The 24,217-nt window shown below is 45.2% G+C and overlaps 1 protein-coding gene across 9 annotated transcripts in view; it reads right to left on the minus strand.

Annotated features, from left to right (window-relative positions):
• xdh (xanthine dehydrogenase) overlaps nt 1–24,217 on the minus strand; it is a 179,186-nt gene that overhangs the window by 86,172 nt on the left and 68,797 nt on the right. For all 9 annotated transcript variants that reach the window (XM_069887778.1, XM_069887780.1, XM_069887777.1 and 6 more), the window contains 9 exons: nt 22,093–22,158; nt 20,435–20,512; nt 14,811–14,952; nt 11,168–11,260; nt 8,323–8,474; nt 6,935–7,028; nt 6,734–6,843; nt 3,531–3,715; nt 759–930 (listed from right to left, as the gene is read on the minus strand). In XM_069887778.1, coding sequence (XP_069743879.1) covers nt 759–930; nt 3,531–3,715; nt 6,734–6,843; nt 6,935–7,028; nt 8,323–8,474; nt 11,168–11,260; nt 14,811–14,952; nt 20,435–20,512; nt 22,093–22,158 — 1,092 coding nt within the window. The remainder of the gene's footprint in view (nt 1–758; nt 931–3,530; nt 3,716–6,733; nt 6,844–6,934; nt 7,029–8,322; nt 8,475–11,167; nt 11,261–14,810; nt 14,953–20,434; nt 20,513–22,092; nt 22,159–24,217) is intronic.

The following is a 24,217-nucleotide window of genomic DNA, read 5'->3' on the forward strand; positions in this document are numbered from 1 at the left end:
TAGATTTCCATTCTCAATTTCCTTATTTAATAGATTCCAACAATGACGGGCTTTGTGTTTCCACCAATCACCCTTCAGCCTCCCCTCTCGCTACCTGGCTCCATCTGGTTCCTTTTCTGTCAGCTTCCGTCAATCACGCACATGCCTGGCTCTCAGCACCACACCTCCCCATCGCCGCCCCCTCCCCCACCTTGCCCTATCGGCCCATCATCCTTCGTATTCTACCTATCACCAACTGGCCCTTACCACTGTTTTAATCGTACCTCATTGACTCGTTATGTGCTTGACTTCATACCTCCTAAGAAAATGGGACAATGACAATTTTTCTCAAGCAAAATATTTCAGTAACAATTGGTTCTAGAGCAGTGATTCTCAACCTTCCCTTCCCACTCACATCCCATCTTAAGCAAACCCTTACTAATCACAGAGCACCGATGGCAGAGGGATTACTTAAAGTGGGGTGCGAGTGGAAAGAAAAAGGCTGAGAACCACCGATCTACATGGTCAAACCAAAATGTATACAAATAACCTTGAATAAAATCTGGTATTTGCACTTTTATTACAAGCAAATTGTTTGATTTACGGAGTTACAACTGTGGAGCATAGGGGCAAATAAAGAAAAACAAGTTGTCTGTCCCAAACTTTATGGAGGACACTATAAGTGCTGCGCATGGCTCAGTGCTGTCTGTGGCACAGACACGAGGCTAAGACTTTTGTGACTGCTTTTTTTGGCAATGGTTGGAGCTATGGTTACTTACACCCTTGAAGTCCTGTCCCAGTTTCTGAAGGACACGGAGGTAGAACTTGAAGAAGAAGCTGAGGCTCAGGGTGCGTCGGAACTGCACCATCCCACCAGGCACAGAAGGTAAAAGCGTGAGCTCAGATGCAAGCAGAGAGCAGGCACGCTGGAGAAGTTCTTTGGTCCACTGTCTAAATGGGAGATGATTGAGGAAGAATTAGAGAGCTAATTGTTGATAGGTTTTAGAGCAGCCTTCACATAACAAATTCTGACGCTATGGGTGAGGATAGAAATGTTTCTCCGCCTCGTGTTGCCATGGTAATACAGCCCAAAAAATATGGGCATCCAGTCCTCCTTACCCGTGATGACTGTGCTATCCTATGACTTTGCTCCCTCCACCTCAGCTTCGCAGGAATCTGAGCAAAGCACAATCTGCTGGAGGAGCACAGTGGTTTCCGCAGCATCAGTGGGAGAAAAGAAATTGTCTATGCTTTGGGCCGGTACTGTTTCAAAGGATTGATTCATTCCTTCTTTGAAATCATAATTAAATCAGTAGCACAGACAGACCTAAGAGAGCAGGGGCATTAGTCCTTGGAAGTGGCAACTCGGGCAGCCAGGGAGGTGAAGAAGGTGTCTGGCATGCTGGCCTTCATTGGGCAAGGTATGGAGTACAAAAGTAGAGAGCTTATGACTCAGGTGTACAAGGCATTGATGAAACCACACTCAAGAATATTGTGTGCAGTTCTGATTGCCCAGTTACAAGGACATCAACATTGGGGGAAAATTACAAGGGGAACATGAGGGGAAATTTCTTTACGCAGAGGGTGGTGGGGATGTGGAATGAGCTTCCGGCAGACGTGGTCGAGGCGGGATTGTTGGTTACATTTAAGGAAAGACTGGATCGTTACATGGATAGGAGGGGACTAGAGGGGTATGGACCGGGTGCTGGTCAGTGGGACTAGGAGGGTGGGGATTTGTTACGGCATGGACTAGTAGGACCGAACTGGCCTGTTCTGTGCTGTAAGTGGTTATATGGTTACACATTGAGAGTTGTGCAGAGAACATTTGCCAGGATATTTAGTTTTAAATGTCAAATGATACAGAATGGGAGAAGGGTCCTTGCAGCTCAAGAAACTTGTGCAGCCCAGTTACTCCCAATTAACCGACCAACCCCATACATTTGAAGAGTGGGAGGCATTGAGGCACCAGGAGGACTCCCAGACAGGTCACGGAGAAAATGTACAAACTATGTCCAGTCAGGGCCAGATTTGAACCCAGATTTCCGGCGCTATATCAGAGTTGTTCTAAATGCTGTACGACCCGTGGTTACTGGGACTGGAGGGCTTGAGTTATAGGAAGAGGTTGGATCTTAATTTGCAAGAGAAAAGAAGGGTGATCTTATCAAGATTATTAACTCATGAGAGGCATGGACAAAATTAATCTCAGTCTTTTTCCCAAGGTAGATGATTCTAGAACCAGGGAGGATGTGTTTAAGGGGAAAGTTTTAAGCAAGTCGTAAGAGATAATCTTTTCACTCAGAAAGTGGTCTGCATTTGGAATGAGCTACCAAGGGAAACTGTCGAAAAGGGGAAAGCAACAAAGTTTAAATGACTTTTGGACAGATAAATGGACAGGAAGGGTTTAGAAGAACACGGACCAAATGCAGGCAAATGGGACTAACCCAGAATGATAACTTGGTTGGCATGAACGAGTCAATCAGAAGGGCCTGTTCCATGCTGTATGACTCCATGATACCAGACCACGCCATCAAGGTGAATTTAATCCAACAGTTCTCAACCTTTTTCTTTCCACTCACATACCACTAAGTATTCCCTATGCAAATAGGGGCTCCGTGATTAGTGAGGGATTGCTTAAGGTGGGATGGGGGTGGAAAGAAAAAAGTTGAAAACCACTGTTTTAATCATCCCTCATTGACTCGTAATGTGCACGGTTTTAGAACTCCCAAGGAAATGGGCCAATGGCAATTTTTCTCCAGCAAAATATTTCAGTAACCATTGGGTCTGGAGCAGTGATTCTCAACCTTCCCTTCCCACCCCCATCCCACCTTAAACAATCCCTTACTAATCACAGAGCACCGATGGCATAGGGATTACTTAAATTGGGATGTGAGTGGGATGTGACCTAACCCCTTTGTGTTTTTTGCCTTCATCCCCTTTTATCTGGCAGTTGCCAATTTCTATCCATCATATTTCACCTCTGCCCAATTGACCGATCGCTTGTGGGACCCTTCCCACCCTGTCATGTTTACATTCATTCTGTACAAAGTCCTCAAAGCATCAAAACATTCTTTATCTTCCACTGGTGCCACTGGACCTGTCGAGTTCCACCAGCAGATTGCGCATGACCCAAAGTGGAGGGTTGGTCATTAAGGACAGAGTTCTATCCTGAGTACCTTCAGGACCATGTCGGTTTATCCTAGGTGCTCTGCATTCTTCCCACATCCCAGAGATGTTCAGGTCAAGAAGTTAATTACTGCTGCAAATTACCCTAATGTAACTGGGTGGCAGGTGAGAGAATCAGGGCTGCTGTTAATGGGCATGTGTGAGAAAATGTTAAAGGGTAATAAAGGTGCCCGCATGGATTCAATGGACCAAATTGGCTCCATCCTTGTCTATGAAATACCCACCTATTATGTTACCACAGCGCAGAAGATAATCATTGCATTGTGCTCTCTGTGCCTCAAAATATACAACAGTAAGTGGGAGACTCAGCAACTTCTATATCTGTGCCAGTCTGGTTACAGAGATAATCTTCTATTGATGAGACTTACTTCCCAAGAAGGTCCTGACACGTCTTCTTTGCAGAAACAGTGGTCGGCCCCATGCCCCCATAGCTCAGCTCCAACTCTTCTACTATGTCGGTCCCCTCCTTGAAGGCAACTCGCATCCCACAGTTCACGATGGCAACATCATCCTCGCGTCGCTGGGCTTGTTTGAATGCCGAGAAGTATTCTCCCTTCAAACGAAACGGAGCAGGGTCAGTGATCGATGTACTAGCGATGGGCCCCAAGCCCAAAACGGTGTCAGTGGCCCCAGGGATCATGAGCTGTGTCCAAAGTACCAAACAGAGGCTCAAGACAGGGTCACACCTAGGGTGGCGATATACTGGAGCAGTCATATTGAGAGTCTTATTGGAAGGCAAATGTGGTGATATGAATGTACTGTGCTGTGTACGAATAGCTGGCCTGCCTACTGAAGACTCGCTCCCTAGTGACTCCTCCCCTTATGACCTGGCCATAAAGGTTGACCTCACTTCGCCTGTCCTCCATTCGAGCACATGGAGTCAGACCAGCTACAATCTAATGTGCATTAAAGCCTATCGTTCACCTCACTCAATCTTTGGTGTTTTTGATAGAGCATATCAATTTAAAGTCATCAGTGGGCGGGCGAGCTACTCGTACACAGCACAGTATATATACATCACCACAGCAAGTTCAGTGAAAGGAAATATAGATGCTGACAGAAAGGTAACCACGGTAACACAATAGATATTGACGATATAATGAGAAAGACTATAGGGGATCTTTGAGGTCTATGGGAATGGCCACATTGTGTTTGGTACTGGGCCACTGTTCAGAGGCCTGGATTGTGATCTGATGACATCGAACATTATTGCACAGTGCAAGACTGTTAGCCCTCTATTTTGCTCAGTAAACCTACTCCACAACAATGTAATCCTTCCCTACGAAGCACCCAGAAGCCTGAGTCAAATCATTCTCTAATAACCAGGGATCTTAAATTCATTAGTGGTTTTCAACCTTTTTCTTTCCACTCACATCCCACTTTAAGTAATCCCTATGCCATCAGTGCTCTGTGATAAGTAAGGGATTGCTTAAGGTGATATGTGGGTGGAAAGAAAATCACTGTATTAATCATACCTTATTGACTTGATATGTGCACGGTTTCACATCTCCAAAGGAAATGGGCCAATGACAATTTTTCTCAAACAAAATATTTCAGTGACAATTGGGTCTAACACAGTGATTCTCAACCTTCCCTTCCCACTCACATCCCACCTTAAGTAATCCCTTACTAATCACAGGGCACTTATGGCATAGGGATTGCTAAAAGAGGTATGTGAGTGGAAAGAAAATGTTTGAAAACCACAGCTTCAATTTTAAAAAAATTAACTAACCTTGAACAAATCAGTTCCATAAAATACCATCTGACTCACAAGGGAAGTGGATCTACCACCGTTACCTGACTAATGTGTGACATAATATGTCTTCCCATTGAATGGACATGCAAACCATGGACAATGAAAGAAGCAGCAAATGTTGACCACACTGACATTACCCATGCCACAGGACCACAGGAACCGCAGTGTGGGCCACCAAAATAATGCACTGCCGTTACTTGGCCAAGCTGCTCTGACACCAATTTCCAAAGTCGTAACCTCTACCACCAGGTAATGCCAGGGTTGGAAAGCCATCACCTCCTTGTAGCACACTATCCTGACCTAGAAAATATCAACAGTCTCTCATTGCTGTTGGATCTAAATCCTGGTGCTCCCTCCCAAATTACATTGTGGGACCGTGTCCCCAGAAGGTCAGTGCAGATCCAAAATGGTCCTACCCACTTCTCAAAGGGAAATTGGAGGTATATAGTCACAGAAACTTAGCACAGGAATAGATCACTTTGACAACTGGCCCATGAGTTGTCAGCCTCAGCTAGATCCAATGCCCTCTAAACCTTCCCTGTCCTTGTACCTGCCTCACTGCCTTTTAAATGGTGCAATTGCTCCTGCCTCCACTACTTCCCCAGAAAAATAAATCTTATGAGGCCATATTCAAAATAAAATGAGTTTAAAATTCAGGTCATCCACTTTGGAGGGAAACATAGTGTGGTCCATGGAGAAAGATTGCAGAATGCTCTCATGCAGAAAGATTGGGTGTGTTTGTGCATGAATCGACCAAGGTTGGTTCGCAGGTGCAGCCAATTGTTAAGAAGGCAAGTGGAGAGCTTGAAATCAAGAGCAGCGAGGCTCTGTGGCAATTGCGCAGGGTTCTGGTGAGGTCTCACTGGAGTACTGCCGCTGTTCTGGTCTCCTTACTTGAGAAATTATGTACTGGCTTTCGAGGTCATGCAGTTTTCCTATGTTGATTCCGGAGTGGAGGGAGTCGGCATAGAGAAGAGGTATTGAGTCACCTGGACTATACGTAGGGATAGATCAGACAGAGGCAAGAACATTATTTCCTCTGGTTGGAGAGACACAAACTTGGAGATTTGGGGCGGGGGGAGAAGGGGAATAAATTTAGTCACGATGAGAAGCAACTGCTTTTCCCCGGTAGTGAATCTGTGGAATTCTCTGCCAAAAGAAGCAACATTAAATATATTTATGGCAGCAAGATAGATTTTTGCAGAGTTGGGGAAAAGGCAGGTCAATTTTTATTTAAAAAAAGTTATTTACAACACAGTAGAAGCCATTCAGGCCCATGCTGCTCAATTACACCCTAATTACATAAATATGTTTGGTGGGTGAGAGGAAAGTGGAGCCCCCGGGGAAAATCCACACAGACATGGGGAGAGCATACAGGCAGTGCTGGATTTGAACCCGGGTCGCTGGCACTTTGCTGTGTGGTAACCGTACCACTGGTAAGTGGAGAGTCCACGTGAATGGCGAAGTAGGCTCCATGGATCAGAAGGTCAACTCCTGCTCCAGTTTCTTATGTTTTTTTTAAATGATTCGTAAAAAAAATGTACAAAAGAATTCGACAGGCTCAATAAATCACCGTTGAGGCCTTAGCTCAGGCTTGCAGAGGAATGTTGATAAAAATTATGAGAAGGGAACTGGATGGGTTCTTTAGTTACACTTGAGAGGTCGGAGAAGCTGTGTGTGTTTTGTCTGGTTTTGTACGTACAGTCGGATGATAAAGAATTTGAATGATGTGTTTCACGACCACAAATTCAATGCAATTCCATGTATAATCATCTACTACCTGAGGTGCCTCATTCCTTTGCAGCAGGACCTCACCTTCCTCGTGTAGGGAATCTCCACGGAGAGCAGGACTTCCTGAGGGCTTAAAACTGTCTTCCTGTAGCCAGTAAAAAAATCTTGGTCCATTTGCATGACCCTAGTACTCTCTGCAAACAGACGGACAATGAGAGCGTCAACCACTTGAGGGGTGAGAATTGGTGCAGTAAAGCCTCATTGGCCACCTTGGATATAACCTACCTTGGGAGGCTACGGTGAGTTGACAGCCAGAGGCCACAAAGAGGGGGTTGAGGTCGGAGATGGGACTGGCAGTCATGATGTTCCCTCCAACAGCCTGATAAGGTTAAGAAGAGGAAATAATTTAGTATTATTGTCACATTTTGTGTTTCAAAATACCTCCTCCACGCACCCTATCCTGGAGCCCACAATACATGCCCTAACCATCAAAGGAAGTGTAGGTAACAATAGGCTGGTTATGTCTCCTCTCACCTGAGGAGGTGCAGGTGAGTGGATCCAATCTGCTGTTCCAGTTTCCATCTTCCCCAATCTATTGCTGAGCTCCCTCTGCTATACCACCTCAAAATCACTCCCTAACCTCAATTCTAGACCATCTCCATCTTACCTTATGCTCCCAGTTCAAAATAACCCATTGTCAACTCGACTCTCCATCATAACTCAGAGACTAATCCCAAAATCAGCCACTCTCACCATCTCATATCCAAAGCACGGCAACCCAACTGTATCTCAAACCTGGATCCACTTCTTGCATACCAACCTTTCCCAAATTCATTCCCAACTCCACATCCAAAGAATTCCCCCACCAATTGGAAGCCATCCTCAATTCATGGACTCAAGGCCCAACTTGAGGACCCCACCCACTCAAATTTCTCCAGTGCCAGATTGAAATCAAGGGCCCTATCCCATCTCAAAGTCTCTCATTCCAACAAGGATTATACCTCTCAGCTAAATCACCCTCAACCTACATTTCTTTATCCTCAACTCATGGTCCTCACCTCCATCTCAAGGACCCCATCCAACAGAAGTGTTTCCTACCCAGCACAAAGTCCCCCAACCCAACCAACCCCACTCAAGGTAAAAATCCATCCTCAACTCAGTCACTCTGCCCTCAGTTTGATCCTTCACTCCAACCCATCAAAATCAAAGTCCATCAAACCCTCCTCTCTGACTCAATTCCCCATCCAGGGTCCCACCACTTCCAATGTTCACCTAGCCACATCTCAACTCCCACCCTCCCAACTCATTCACACACTATTGCAATCCCACCTTTATCTCAGGGAACCCAACCTCCAACTCAGGTTCTTTCACCCTTATGTTCATTCAACCCTACTCCATTCCTTAAGAGAGTTGGCTGAAAAAGGGGGGGGGTTTCTTTCCTTTTTTTCTTTCTTTTTTTTAATATATATAAAATATAACGTTCATGCTTTGTTTATTGTTATATATGTTACTTATTATCTGTATTTTGAATGAATAAATAAAGTTTTAAAAAAACCCTACTCCATTGTCACCACGCATTCCCCTTATAGTACACCATGGATCTGGTGAATGGATCCTGGCACCTCCACCATTAATTCCCTCCAATGTCATCTGCCCCCTCCCACAGTTCTCACCGCGACATTCCGGATCTGCCACCCTGCAAACCAACGCAGTTGCTCCAACACGGCCCTGAAAACTTCCGTCCTGTAGCCGGGGAGCTCATCCACAGCTTTCTTCAGCACGTTTCCGATGTGGGTCAGCGTGCATGCCGCCCCAAACAATATCCCTTTGAAAGTTGCAAAGGTGTAAATACAAAAATAAACCGTTATAATTCTGTTGTGTCTTTAAGCAGAGAGAAAAAAAAAATCCCAGCATTACAACATCTCTGTGACACAGCAAAGTGGTCAAAATGTGATCGACATGGTAAGGCGGTAACAAATTTGGGGGTGGAGGGAAGGACTGAGAAAGGGGATTGTGAAGTATTGAGCCTAGGAAGCTGAATGAACAAGGAATGTATTGCCAGATTCATCTTGACCAGATGCAGTGTAGGTCTTGATCACTGCAGATTATCAGGTACTCACTAACAATTTAAGAATAATTGAGACATCAGAGTGGAATAGTTTGATGGACAGATATTCTCAGCTGGGTCCAGCATCATTTGGGTGCAGATGAAGGAGCACGTTTTATAAAAGTGAAAAGACATGATTCACGTATTATTTTTAGAATGTAATTTTGGGATCCTTGCATCATTCATTGCCATTAGAAGGTGATGGTGAGCCACCTCCCTGTCCTGCTGCAGTCCTCCTGGTACAGGCGTTCCCTCAGGGTTGTTGCAAAAACTGGAGCCCACCATGGCAGAAGAGTGTCTCCCTTGGTGGAGTCTTGAAGGCTCTGTGACGATTCAACGTTACCGTTAATGGAATTGTTGCTACCCGTCCTAGCTGATTGACTCAAGAAGCTGGGCTGTTCTGACACTTGAGTGAGCTGGGCGCACCTCAAGCCTGTATTCAGATGTACGTGGACTCACAGATCCAGCAATATATCTGGCCATCACCGCACACTACACCGAGTACGGTTAAACCCGCCTTGATAATGGGCAGGTGCTGTAGGGGACAGAGAGATGTTTGTGGAACAAGGACGACAGCCTCGTTATCAGCAGAATGACCCATCATCCTCCCCTACCTGGTTGCCTCCGCTCACCACCTACAAACCTATTTACCTGCATTAATGATCCCTTAATTCAGATTTCCTACCCCTTCCAGCTGTATCTGTCCATGATCACACCTTAACTGTTCCATCTATCACACCTCAGTCTCTGGCTTTGCCTTTCCCCCTCCCTCTCCCTCTACTAGCTCCATCATTTTCTGCTTCCCCCCCCCCCCAAATCTGTGTCCCACCCCTCTTACTATTTACCGGCTATCTTTCTCCGCACCTGTCAGAGCAGGTGCAGGGTCTCAGCCCGAAATGTCGACCACCCCCTTACTTCTGTGGCTGGTGCTCCTCTCCTCCTTCAACCTTTCAAAGGAATTACTCGGTCAGTGACGATCAGGTCCACTCTACTGACCCCACCAACCTACCCCTCTGCCACTCCTCCCCCTCCCTTCTTCCTTGCAAACAAAGGAGATACAACATTGCACCTTTCCCCCTCCTGGCGAACAGACCTTTCAGACTTCACCAGTCTGGTACACCACATTCAAAGTCCATAGAAGAGTCTCTCTCTTTACTGGACAAGCTAAACACAGAGTGACCCGTGACCAGAAACAAACTGAGAACCTCACGAAGTTTGGCCTGCCTCTAATTCCAAGCAGGCCTCGAGCTTTTTCTGCCATCTGATATAACCCAATGGCTGCTTGGTCAGGGCAAAACTTTGACCGGTCGGTCAAAACAGGAGCCCCTCCACCACCCCAAGCGGTTATGATTCAAAAGAGCTGGAGGAACTCAACAGGTCAAATAGCACTGAAAGGAAGTAAAGGGTAAGGCTCAGGCCTGAAAAGGTTGGTTACCCTTTACTTCCTAAAGATGCTGTGTGACCTCCAGCACTTTTGTGTATTGTACGACAGACCCAGCCTCTGCACACTATCCAAACAGCACTGGCACTCCAAGGTAACCCTAGCAGCACCTTTGAAACCTGCACCTTTGTTATCCTGGAAGGACAAGGAAAACACTTTCTGCATGCTTCTTTCTAGTTCACACACCACCCTGACTTGAGAATATATTTCCAGCCCTTCATTATCACTGGGTCAAACTCCTGGAACACTTCTCAACAGTGCAGCAGAAGGATGGAAGCAGTTCCACAAGGCCACTCCTTGTGGTGCAGCAAACAAACACAAAACTCGAGAAGACTACTACAGACTTAACGTAGAATACCAGGTAAACACTATGGTCTGTGTAGCTTCTGGTTCCATGTGCCCAACTGATCAGGAAGGGGCTGGCTCGGGTCTTTATATGGGTGTGGTGCACTGAGTTAGCACCAAGCAAGCACAAAACTCGAAAGGCTGTACAACAGGCTTTATTCCAGTAAAAGTCTGAACACCCGTTCATGCCTTGGTGGCTCCCCGTGCGACTGGCTCAGGAGGGGCCCGCTCAGGTCTATATTCAGGTCAGTTGATTGACAGCCGGCTGGGTGGAGTCAGCCCCTTAGGTGGTCTTTTTAGGTTGACTGATTGACAGCTGGCCAGGTGGAGTCAGCCCCTTCGGTGTTTTCCTGAAGGTACAGAAATCTCCCCCTGCAGTAGGCTGGTGGTCGTATCACCACACTGGGCCAGTGATTGACAGCCAACATGGTTGGGCCAGCCTCCCAGTTTCCCTACCTGCAGGTTCAAAGGTTGCCCCCTGCAGTAGGATGGTAGGAGTGCGGCAAATGCTTGGATCAATTTTACAACAGTCTCTGACAGATCAACCCTCCCCACAAACAGTACAGATTCCAAACACATCCAATTCAATAGGTGATGAAGGAATGAACAGCTGTGTGTAAACCACCTCTATCTGTGCTCTGGGTGACAGTCAATTCCGGAATATGTGCTGGAGCCAGAATCACTGGGTACAACATATTCTTGAACTTCATTTCTATGCCTGTAGGGGAGGGAGAAGGGGCGGGGTGGGGGGGGGGGGTGGAGAGAGAGAGATAGATATGATGAGCTCTTGCCCTCAATGGGCTGTATCCATACCACCTGTTCTACTCTCAGTGTTCCAGTTTGCATCCATTGGTAATAGGGTCTGATTGGAGGGCACAAATTGTGGAAGCAGAGAAGGGACTTCCTCGGAGAAGTCTGCTTCACCAGTGCATTTGCCCTGGCATTCTGAGGCCAAACCCTTGGTGAGGATGTTGGCATTTCCCTGTGACAGATTATATTTTTATATTGTTATATAGATATGTTTTAGAGGAGATAAACTGGGGCAGGTTTTTTAGTGTAGGTTCCATACAAATACTTCAGCACAGATCTCATTTAAAATGCCAGAGCTCTGCTTGAGTCAGACAGTCCAGGCACCGGGAGCCTTTGCAAAAACTTTGAAGAGTGCCTATGGAGACTTCACAAGTAGGTGTTAATTGGGCATGATGTGGAGTAATGGATTATTGTTTTGGAAAGCAGCAAATGAACAGACTCAGAAGATTGGATCTGGTACAGCAGTCTAAGTGCAGTTAGCTGTTCTAAGAGGGTCATGTAGTTTTCTTTGAGTTTGAGAGAGAGAGAGAGAGAGAGAGAGAGAGAGAGAGAGAGAGAGAGAGAGAGAGAGAGAGGGAAAGAGGGAAAGAGGGAAAGAGGGAAAGAGGGAAAGAGGGAAAGAGGGAAAGAGGGAAAGAGGGAAAGAGGGAAAGAGGGAAAGAGGGAGAGAGGGAGAGAGGGAGAGAGGGAGAGAGGGAGAGAGGGAGAGAGGGAGAGAGGGAGAGAGGGAGAGAGGGAGAGAGGGAGAGAGGGAGAGAGGGAGAGAGGGAGAGAGGGAGAGAGGGAGAGAGGGAGAGAGAGAGAGAGAGAGAGAGAGAGAGTATTCAGTTCGACAGTTCAGCAGCAGTAGTTGGGCCTGAAACAGGACAAGCTGACAAACTTGTGGAAAACCCCATTTTGAAGACGGGTTGTGAGTTTTTAGTTCACCCTTGTCAAAGACCTTGTAGTCCATGCAAGAGGAGATGGCTGGATGTGTAATGTTTCACTTGGAATAAGGGAAACAAAAAGGAAATCTGTGGTGACCAGAAAGAAAGAGGTTATCATCTGGAAAACCCTGATGGTCAAGTTTCTTCGGCAAGACACTGAAGTGGCTGATCTGAAGGGATCTGTTGTGGGTGTCCAACGATCAGCAAATCCCTCTCAGAAAACCAACAAGAACCTTCCTACCATTTACTTTTCAAGCACCAAAACCTGGTGAACTTCATAAATGTTAAATTCTGTGTATGGTATAAGAATTGCCTGCAACCAATGAGAAGTGAGATTGGACTGTGAATTAAAGAACTTTTCTGAACTTATACATTCATTACATACACATTTGCTTAGAATTAGATGGGGGTTAAGTTAATAGTGATAAGTTAAAATTTGATCCTGTTTTTATATTTAAAGATAATTAAAAGCAACTTTTATTTAAGTAACAATTTTGTCTTGGTGAATTTCTAACACTGCTGGGTTTTGGGGTCCTCTGGGGTTATACCAACCTCCTGTTCACCACCAACTCTCACCTCTTCTCCCTCCCAACAGTAAATGGCACCTGGTGTCTAGGTGAGAGGTGGAATCGGAGGAGCATAAAATCAAGTGGACATAATATTCGTGTAAATGAGTACTTGATGGCTGGCTGAAGGGCCTGCTTCCGTGCTCTGTCCGCAACATCCATCCATCCCCTGCCCCCCTTTTGGGATGGTTAGCACAGTGTTATCATAGTGGGCTGGAATCTGGCATCATCTGCAAGGTGATTGTACGTTCCCCCCATGACTTGCTTTTTTCAGGTGCTCCAGTTTTCTCCCACCCTCTAAAAATGTACGGAGTTGGTCGATTAATTAGGTGTAATTGGGCAACATGGGTTTCAAGGGCTGGAAGGAACTTCTAACATGCTGTATCATTAAAATAAAACACATGTTCAGATCTCACTGGGTAGTTTGTAAATTTTAAATCTGATCAGTGATCGTGAAACTGAAGGATCATTAATAGAGAAGGCCAGTTAGTTCATGCATGTCCTTTAGGGCAAGGCATGACTGAAACCACCTGTCTTCAACCAGGACACAGCACAGAAAGTAGCAGCTTCAGAAAGCAGAGACATGGATGAAGGTGAGGGTCTCACAAGGGAGGCTGGTACCGTGGAGATTCATTTTTAAAAGAAGCAGGCTCATGTTTTGTGCTCTGACTCCAACAGCAGGGAGCCAGCTGGTCCATTCATCGCACTGCATCCTTTAGAGGCTGATCCATCTTGTGCATTTCGAGACACCCATTGAACTGGAATAGGTACACAAAACAGTCACAAGGAGGTCACTGGGACTGGAGGCCTGGAACTGTAAGACAGGACTGGATAGGCTGGAGCATTTTTTTCCTTTGAGCACAGGAGGATGAGGGGAGACCAATTAGAGGATGAGGGTTATGGGTAAAGTAAATGGTCACTGACTTTTATTCAGGTTAAGAAAGCCAAATCTAGATGGCATAGGTGAGAGAGGGGAAAGATTTAAGTGTGATCTGAGGAGCATCGTTTTTACACAGAGGTTAGATGGAATGAGTTGTCAGAGAAAGTGGTACAGGTGGGTACAATTACAATATAAAAGATATTTAGACAGGTACATGGTGTTGTGTGTGGAGGAAACATGGCCTCTCTGCTGGTCTGGAATGTGTATATTGTGGGTGATCGTGTGTCCTCCCTGTCGGAAACTAATTTGGAAGTCATATCACCTGTAATCAAGGTTGGACTCCGCCCACCAATTAGCACACATCTTGCCACTGGCTAATTTAAATCACCTCAGGTCATTACTGGCTAGAAGCACAGATTGTCACTGCGTATAACACCAATGCATAGCACAATCTTGCTCTCTGCCTCGCGGTCCAAGTCCTGGACACTGCTCCACGCCAGGTTGCTACTGTGGACGTCGCTGGAAGTGTCGCAGGTAAGGTGAGCTGCTAGTATTGCGATAGATCAATACTTGCAGTGAGCCACAACCCCGATGGTACAGGGAATCAGAAGTGTGTAGGTGTCCCTGTTTGTAGTGTGGCAGTGGTACTCAAGTATGTGTGCGTGTCGAGTATAGGTTCACTATTGTCAGAGTCCAATCTAGGTCCAAGGTGAATGTCTACATCTTTGCTTCCAAGTATTCAAGTGCCATTTAACGTTCTTCCCCGTTTGTGTCCTGTGTGTTAATTAAAGTGACATGTGATTGCAACACTTATGTCCAGAATCGACTCTCTGTGAACCCACCGAACCTGATACTCTTCCCAACTTGACACATTGATAGGAAAGGTTTGGAGTGATGTGGGCCAAACACAAGCAAATGGGATTGGCAAAGGTGTCTTGAGCTGATGGACCCATTTCGATAAAGTGATTTTCTCTGATCTATGACTGATCATCTCAGCATTACAACCCAAACCCCTCCCTTTATTAGTGGGTGTGGGGGTGATAACCGGGGGACACCACAGTCCAGCTCACATCATCCACATCTTACCAACTTCTGTGTTGCCAACCACCAGCTTGGCATCAGGGTGCTGGGCTTTCAGGGCCAACAGCTCATTCAGTGTTTGGGGTTGAATCCAGGTGACTCGCTCTCCCTTGAAGACCAACGTGCTCTGAGGATATTCACTCAGTGCCTGAGGAAAAAAAACTACAATGGAGAGATGTGGAGACAATGGGTCTTCTTTTGCTCCCTGAACTTCTGTCGCTTGAGTGGACCCCACTTCCACAATCTGGCTGTCTGCTTGTAGCCTGGAACTAGAATTATGGTAAGACTGGGGTGGGAAGGGCTTGATCCAAGATTTCTGGGTGAAAGCAGCCAGAAGAATTCCAAATGTCTCAAGTCCAATCATTTGTACCATTCAGCCTAATTTTCTAGCCCTAGTCTGAATACAGCACTTCCCTTACCATAGAGTGAGTGCAAAGAAGGTTCACTAGATTGATACCAGGGATGGCAGGACTTGCATATGAAGAAATGCTGGATCGATTAGTCTTATACTCGCTGGAATTTCAAAGATTGAGGGGAGGGGATCTTATAAAAATCTTAACGGATTGGACAGGCTAGATGCAGGAAGGTTGTTCCCGATGTTGGGGGAAACCAGAACCTGGAGACACAGTTTAAGGATAAGGGGGAAATCTTTTAGGACTTAGATGAGAAAAAAAAAAATCACTCAGTGTGGTGAATCTGTGGAATTCTTTGCCATAGGAAGTGGTTGAAGCGATTTCCTTATCTATATTTAAGGAGGAGTTAGATTTGGCCCTTATGGCTTAGAACATCAGGGGGTATTGGTGAGAAGGTACTGGGTTGATGATCAGCCATGATCAAAATGAATGGAGGAGTAGGCTTGAGGGGCCAAATAGCTGACTCCTGCATCTATTTTCTACATTTCTATCTCTCTCTCTGTTGTTAATAATAAAGTATACAGACACTCTGATTGTACAAAAGACCTGGAGAATCTCAGCAGATCCTTTGGAAACAAAGATATATTACAGGCTTGATACCTTCATCAAGATTCCTTTCTCCCTTCCTCCCACCATATCTATTGACCTCTTGCTTGTTGGCCTCTGGGACTACTCCCCTGCCCCTGCTTCCCTCCTCCCACCAACCTATTTTAGTGAGGTGCTCACCTATTTTTTGCTCAGGTCTGAAACTTTGATAACATAGCATACCATGGATACTGCATAATCTGATTTCTCCAGATACTTTGTGCATTAAACTTATCAATTCTCCCTGTATGAACAGTAGCATTTAATAATCTATTTCACAATGGTTCAGAAGCATGGATGGATCAGCATCTGATTCACCACGTACTGGTTCCAACAGGTGCAGCAGTAGCTATACGGAGTCAGAAGAACGAGACCAGTACACAATGGGCTCCTCTGCACTCCAGTTGTTTATTCTAACTTCCCGCCTTATAAGGCTGTCCGTAAGTCCTGCCCTCACAACGGATGTGACAGCAGGCCGCAGCTCCATGCACATACACAGCCGACCTGATCGGCAGAAGAGACGCTCCTGACGGTGCGATCTTCACGTGGCAGCCCCCCCTGCCGCGACCATAACATGCGGGTCCGGTTCACCTGCAGTCAAGGATGTGCACAGCCACACTGTGATCATTATTTCCCACACTCTGTAAACTCTCGGGATACTGCTTCCCACATTCCCTTTAAACTCCCATTTTCCACATTCCCATTAAATCAAGTGAGCTCTGTTTCCTAATTCCCTTTAAATGCACCAACGCCCCATTTCCTGATTTCACACACTGTTTCCCATGCCCCCTTGAAACTCTCCGCTACCTGCATAACCCTTTCAACTCATTAGGGCCCTGTTTCCAGCACTCCGTTTAAATTTAATGGGTTCACTGGAAAATTTACTATGCAATTGTGAAACATCTGAGAAAGAGAGTTAAGTATGTGTTGACTGTAACCAAACAGGATGAAAGATCTGCCAGTGGGTAACCATCTTTACGGGAAACCACAATAACATGTTAAACATCTTTAAAGATAAAAAGTCACGAACTTGAAAAAGAATGTCATCAAAATGTTTTTAGAGGGGGTATCAGAACAAATGAAGAGCCATAGAACACTACATCTAGAAACAGGCCTTTCAGCCCAACTGATCCATGCCAAACTATTTGACCGGCTCATCCCATCAACCTGCATTCGGACCATAGCCTTCCATACCCTTCCCATGCATGTCCCTATCCAAATCTGACATAACTTTTGAAATCTAACCCATATCCACCACCTCTGCTGGCAGTATGTTCCATAATCAAGAACTTCAAATTCCTGGCTCTTGAGACCTCCGAGGATCTGTCCTGGAGACATCACATTGATGCAATCATGAAGAAGGCTCACCAGTGAGGTGTTTTGGTATGTCACCGAAGACTCTCGTAAACTTCTACAAATGTACTGTGGAGAGCATTCTGGTGTAGTGCCGGAGGATTGGCGTATCACACGTGGTTCCTTCGTTTAAAAAGGGTTCAAGGAGTAAACATGGCAATTATAGGCCTGTAGTTTGATGTCGGTGGTCAGTAAGCTAATGGAAAATATTCCTAGAGATAATATATATGTCTCTAGAGAGACAGGGTCTGATTAGGAACACTCAACATGGTTTTATGTGTGGAAAGTCATGTTTAACAAATCTTGATGAATGTTTTGAGGAGGTGACTAGGAATGCTGATGAAGGTAGAGCAGTAGATGTAGTCTATATGGATTTCAGTAAGGCCTTCGACAAGGTTCCACATGGAAGGTTGGTAAGGAAGGTTCAGGCAGTAGGTATTATGTTGAGATAGTCAGATGGGTTCAACGGTAGCTAGAAGGTAGATGCCAAAGAGTCATGGTGGATAACTGTCTGTCAGGATGGAGGCTGGTGACAAGCGGAGCGGCTCAGGGATTGGTGTTGGGTCCCTTGTTGTTTGTCTTTTACATTAATGATTTGGATGACGGTGTGGTAAAGTGGGTTAGTAAATATGCGGATGATACAAAAATTGGTGGAGTTGTGGATAGTGAAGATGGTTTTCAAAGATTGCAGAAGTATTTGGATGGCTTAGAAGAGTAGGCTGAAAGGTGGCAGATGGAGTCTAATGCTGAGAAGTGTGAGGTGCTTCATTTTGGGAAGAATAATCAAAACAGGACATACGTAGTAAATGGGAGGGCATTGAGGAATGCTGAAGAACAGAAAGATCTAGGAATAATGGTTCATCATTCTTTGAAGGTGGAATCTCATGTGAATAGAGTGGTAAAGGTGGCCTTTGGTCTGCTGGCCATTATAAATCAAAGCATAGAATATAGGAGTTGGGAAGTGATGTTGAGACTATTTAAGGCGTTGGTAAGGCCAAATTTAGAGAACTGTGTGTAGTTCTAGTCACCAAGTTATAGGAAGGATGTCAATAAGGTAGAGAGGGTACAGAGGAGATTTACTAAAATGTTGCCTGGATTCCAGTATCTAGAATACGGAGAAAGATAGAGTAGACTGGGTCTTTATTCATTGGAGCGTAGAAGGTTGAGGGGGGATTTGATAGAGGTTTTTAAAATTATAAAGAGGATAAATAGAGTAGATGTGAATAGGCTCTTCCCCTTGAGGGTAGGTGAGATTCAAACAAGAGGTCACAACCTATGTCACAAGGGACATAGGTTTAGAAGTAACATAAGAGGAGGCTTCTTCACTCAGAGATGGTCCCAGCAAAGTCAATTTTGTCATTTAAGGAAAAGTTGGATAGGTATTTGGGTGGCAGGGGATTGGAGGATTATGGGCAAGGTGCAGGTAGGTGGGACTAGAGGAGATCACTTAGATCTGTACAGACTAGAGGGGCCTGTTTCCGTACTGTAATTGTTATATGGTTATATGGTTGTATCACTGCCTGGTATTGAGGCGCCAACTCTCAGAACATGAATAAACTCCAGAGGGCTGTTAACTCAGCCTGCGACATCACAGCCACTGGATTTCACTCCATCGAGGACATCTACATGAGGTGGTGTCTCAACAAAAGCAGTCTCTATTCTCAAAGACCCCCTCCACCCAATCCAGGTCCTCTTCACTCTGCTACCATCGGAAAAAAGGTACAGGAGCCTAAAGACGAGCACTCAGCAGCACAAGGACAGCTTCTTCCCCGCTGCCATCAGATTCCTGAATAACCAATGAACCAAAGACACGGCCTTACGTTTCGTGCCCTATTATTTTTATTTTTTATAGTGATGTTGTCAAGTGGTTTTGTAATTTGAACCTTTACACTATGAAAAGATGCTGCAAACACTAAATTTTATGACTTGTTCATTTCAATAAATTCTGATTCTGATTCTAATCTCACTCCCCTCTGAGTGAAGAATGTTGCCCTTACACATTTCACCTTTCACCCTTAAGCCATATACACTCATTCTTGTCTCACCCAACCTCAGTAGAAAACCCCGTTTGAAGCCCCCATCTATTCTCAGGGACAAAGTGAAAACTCCACCCTGGAGGTCAGCATTTAACCTGGGTCACTGGAGCAGTATTACATTATTCGCTGTGTGCCCCTGTGCCATTTCCATATTTGTGGGTCAGTGCAAGGTTAGAAGCAAAAAGCAGAGAAGAGCGCACCCAAGGGATTTGAAAACAAGCAAGAGAATTTTAAGATGGAGGCACAACACTTTTGGAAGCCAGAACAGCTCAGTGAGAACAAGGGTGGTGGGTGGACGGGACCTGGTGTGAATTGGCAGCGGAATACAACCAAATAGATGAGATAAATAAGGCACAATATAGGAGATTGATTCCCAGTCCATGTTCCCTCTGCCCAATCCTTCCCAAAAAGTGTCACCCAGAACGACATCCAAAGCTGGGCCTGTAATTTAGGGAGATCTAGTGGAATGATCTTTCCCGCGAAAATTGGAAGATTGGCCCTGCGAGGCCTAAATGTGCTGGAGACAATCAGCAGGTCACGCAGCGTCCAGAGGAAGTAAAAAATTTCAGGCCTGAGCCCTTCTTCAGGGAACCTCCTGTTTGCACACACGTCCTTCCCTGCCGCCACCTTCAGCCAAGTGGTTTCCAGCTCCTCCCAATTTGGCCCCGCACAACACTGGCATGTCAGGTGCTTGTGTTGAATCGACTGCTGCTCAACTGATCTCAAATGATGGGCCATGCCTCCAGTTGACGGCAGTGTTGCTGCAGGGGGCCACCTTGACTCCCAGAGTCGGCTGAGAGGAAACAGAGGTTCGGCAAGCTGCCCTATACCATTACACTGCAGTGTTTCAAAATGCTTTTTGCTGCTGTAAAGAGTGAATGGAAAAGAGATTGGGGGCATTCTGGGCACTCAGCAACAAGCACGCAAATCAAATTATACAGCTGGCTACAAAATCATAGCAAAAGATGGGAATTAAGGGATGTTTTATTACGAGAGAGAAACAAAGAGGGAATTCCAGAATTTAGAGCCTGGGTGGCTGAAGATATGAATGTCATTGACTTAAGGCACAATTGGAGAAACTGAACAGATCTGGAGGAGCTTGGAAAGGAAGGGACAGGTGAGTCCACAGACAAATTTCAAAGCAAGTCTGAGAAATTTAAAACAGAGGGTGTAAACGATCCACAGTGGAAATTCCTGTTTGCTAAGACAGGAATCATCTTTGAGGAAACAAAGCTTTACTTACTAGTTCAGGAGGGAAGATGGGCTCCTGGGTAGGATCCAGCGGCTTAAAATCTGATGATTCGAAGAGCTTGGGCGATTTCTGGAAGAAGGAGAACACATTTGCCGAGTAAAATAGAAAATGTTCAACACTCAACAGGCCGTGTGAAGAGTCCATTAATAGTTTCTCTGCCCTTCTCCACCACCCACCCCGATACTGCCCGACATGCTGAGCATTTTCGGCATCTCTCAAACACAATTACAGATATCCCCCGTTTACGAAGGTAGAGTGTTCCTGAGGAACAGTTCAGAATCCAAAAATTCATAAAGCGCAAACCCATCGACTCCACTGGAGGCAATTTTTGTCAGATTGAAAACCCATTAAACTCCACTGGAGGCAATTTTTGTCAGATTGAAAACCCATTAAACTCCACTGGAGGCAATTTTTGTCAGATTGAAAACCCATTAAACTCCACTGGAGGCAATTTTTGTCAGATTGAAAACCCATTAAACTCCACTGGAGGCAATTTTTGTCAGATTGAAAACCCATTAAACTCCACTGGAGGCAATTTTTGTCAGATTGAAAACCCATTAAACTCCACTGGAGGCAATTTTTGTCAGATTGAAAACCCATTATAATCTCTTTGGAGAAGCGAACATGGGTTTCTCCGTATCAGAGGATATTCATAATTTGAGTCTTCGTAAAGCATGGTTTACCTTATGTTAAAATCTGGTTTGTTCATGCCACACCTCCCTTTTCGCTGCAACTTAAACCTACATTTTCATAATTCCATTGAAAGGCCAATGACTGGAGATTAAAACTTGTCGCCCTCTTTTCTTTGTGCTTCCAACACTTTAAGCTTTTATTTCTGGTTTTGCACCTCGGCAGCGTTTTACTTTTGAGAGTATGAAAGTTTTCTGCTGTTTGCAAGATACCTGTTAACCAGTGGTATTCCCTGGCTGGTTACAAATCTACACTTCATTAAGAGAGACGGTCTGAATTAAAGTATAAACACCAAGAAATGGTACATGGTTTTATTGCTACCTGTGATTGGAGGGCTTTTAACTGAAACCTCTTCTACTGAGTGACCCTGTAGCTCTTATTTTCATATCTTGGGCACTGAACTTACTTGTCCAGTTCACCTGGCATTGAGGAGATTCGGTATGTCATCGAAGACTCTCGAAAACTTCTACCGTGGAGAGCGTTCTGGCTGGTTGCATCACTGTCTGGTTTGGAGGCGCCAACTCTCAGGACAAGAGAATAATCCCAGAGGGTTGTTAACTCGGTCTGACTCCACCCCATCCAGGATATCTACAAGAGGCGGTGCCTTAAAAAAATCAGCCTCTACCCTCAAGGACCCTCCACCACCCAGGCCGTCTCCCCCCCCCCTTCACTCTGCTACCATCAGGGGAAAAGGTACAGGAGCCTGAAGTCGAGCCCTCAGCGGCACAAAGAACAGCTTCTTCCCCATCAGATTCCTGAATGATCAATGAACCATAGATACTGCCTGACTTTGGCTTTTCGTGAACTATTTTTATTTATTGTGGTAAGGTGGTTTATACTAATGTTTGCCCAGTGACGCTACCGCAGAACCACAAATCTGATTCAAAATGGATACTGCATCTCTTTCACATTCACACACACACTCTCTCTCACGCAGAACTCAGAAGGTGTAACTCAACCTCTCTGGGCTGCTCCTTGCAGCAATTCTTGCCTCTGCCTCCGCCTCCGCCGCAGCAGCTCGATGACTACGTGGGAAAAAAATAGAATCAAACATGACTTTACCAAAGTTGGTCTCAACAAATACTTCTCTGAAACAGCCTCATGGAATTACGTGGTGCTTGGAGTCCGATGACATTGTCCTTGGGTATGTGGATGCATTACAGAGCTTGGGTCCACACTCCAGTCTCTTCCCGCTGGCCCCATTATTGCCCCCTCTCCAGTCTGCACTTTTGCCCCCCCCCTCAATGTGGAAGGATGGGAAGAGGGATTCAGCAGGGGTGCTGGGGAGAAGATGTGGAGGGCAAAGAACAGCATCATGGCATCCTATGGAAAAGGTCCTTCAGCCCAACTCATCCATGCTGATCAACTTGGCAATTGGGGCTAGTCCCATTTGCCTGTATTTGTTCCATTTCCTCTAAAGCCCTTCTGATCCATACATCTGTCCAAATGTTTTTTGAATATCAAAATTGTGGCCGTCTTTACAATTTCTTCTGGCAGTTTGTTCAAAACGTGGACCACCCTCTGAGTTAAAAAGGTTTCCCCTCGAATCCTCTTCAATTTCTCCCCACTCATGTTTGACCTTACCTACCCTGGGAAATAAGGCTTTGAACATTCACTTTATTCATGGCCCCATCTCTCCCTATAACAAAAGCCAATATCTCCTGGCAACATCCGTTTGTACTTAGTACCCTGCCCAATGAAGGCAAATGGGCTCAACACCACCATGACCATCTATGTTGCCACTTTTAGGGAACTATGCACCTGCACTCCTTGGTCTCCCTGCTCCACAACACTCTTCAGGACCCCAGCTTGAATCGTGTAAGTCTAGTCTTGGTTAAACTTCTCAGAGTTAAATTCTATTTGCCACACCTTGACCTGCCATTCCTTCTGGTCTAGATCCTGATGTAAACTTCAATATCCTTCCTCACTTGCAATCAATTTTGATATTATCGGCAAAGTTATTGATTATGTTTATACATTTCCATCCAAATCATTAAGATTAATGACAAACTGCAGTGGACTTAACGCTGACTCCCTCAGCATCTCACTGGTCATAGGCCTCCAATCCAAAAAAAAATCCTCCATTTACCATCCTCGGTTTTCAAACTCCTCTTCCAAACTCACATTCCATCTTAAGTAATCCCTGTGCCATCAGTGCTCCGTGATTGGTAAGCAATTGCTTAAGGTGTTTTGAGTAATCAGGTATGTGAAATTGCTTCATTGGTGCAGGTAGGCTTGCTTCGAAGCCAATAGCTCTCAACTTTTTTCCTTCCACTCGCACACCACTTTAAGTAATCCCTATGCCATTGGTGCTCTGTGATTAGTAAGGGATTGCTTTAGGAAGTATGTAAGTGGGAAGGGAAGGTTGAGAACCACTGCTCTAGACCGAATCATTACTAAAATATTTTGCTTGAGAAAAATCGCCATTGGCCCATTTCCTTTGGAGTTCTGAAACCGTGCACATAACGAGTCAATTAGGGACAATTAAAACAGTGGTTTTCAAACTTTTTCCTTCCACCCACATACCACCTTAAGCAATCCCTTACAAATCACAGATGGTATAGGGAATACTTAAAATGGCATGTGAGTGGGAAGAAAAATGTTGAGAACCACTGCTCTAAAATTATTCTTTTTTTCTTTTAAAAGGGTTCACTTAAATCAGATGATTGCCACCTGTTTTTTTTTTCTGCCCAGTGCCTTAACATCCCTTATCAAGCTGGGTTCCTCACCTTTAAAAGCCTCCCACTTTCCAGCTTCCTGCCTACTTGTAAATTTTCTCTCCAAACAAACTTCAACGAGTTCCTGTCTACTTGCTCCAATGTCAGCCTTGCCCCATTTTAAGACTTGTGGACCAGTCCCTTCTTTCTCAATGACTAGTTTAAAACTAATGGACTAGTCCCAAAATGCTCTCCTACTGTCATTTCCATCACTTGCCCTATCTCATTCAGGTCTAGCATTGGGCCTCTGTTTCATCTTGTGAGTTCTTAAGGGAAGGCATGGATGAAGGAAAAGGTTCTTTACTTTAAAGTTATTGTAAGCCAGCACCATGAGGCTGCAGCCTCCATTACAGATCTGCCTATTGTG

This window comes from Narcine bancroftii, chromosome 6 (assembly GCF_036971445.1).
Source record: "Narcine bancroftii isolate sNarBan1 chromosome 6, sNarBan1.hap1, whole genome shotgun sequence".
Lineage (NCBI taxonomy): Eukaryota > Metazoa > Chordata > Chondrichthyes > Torpediniformes > Narcinidae > Narcine > Narcine bancroftii.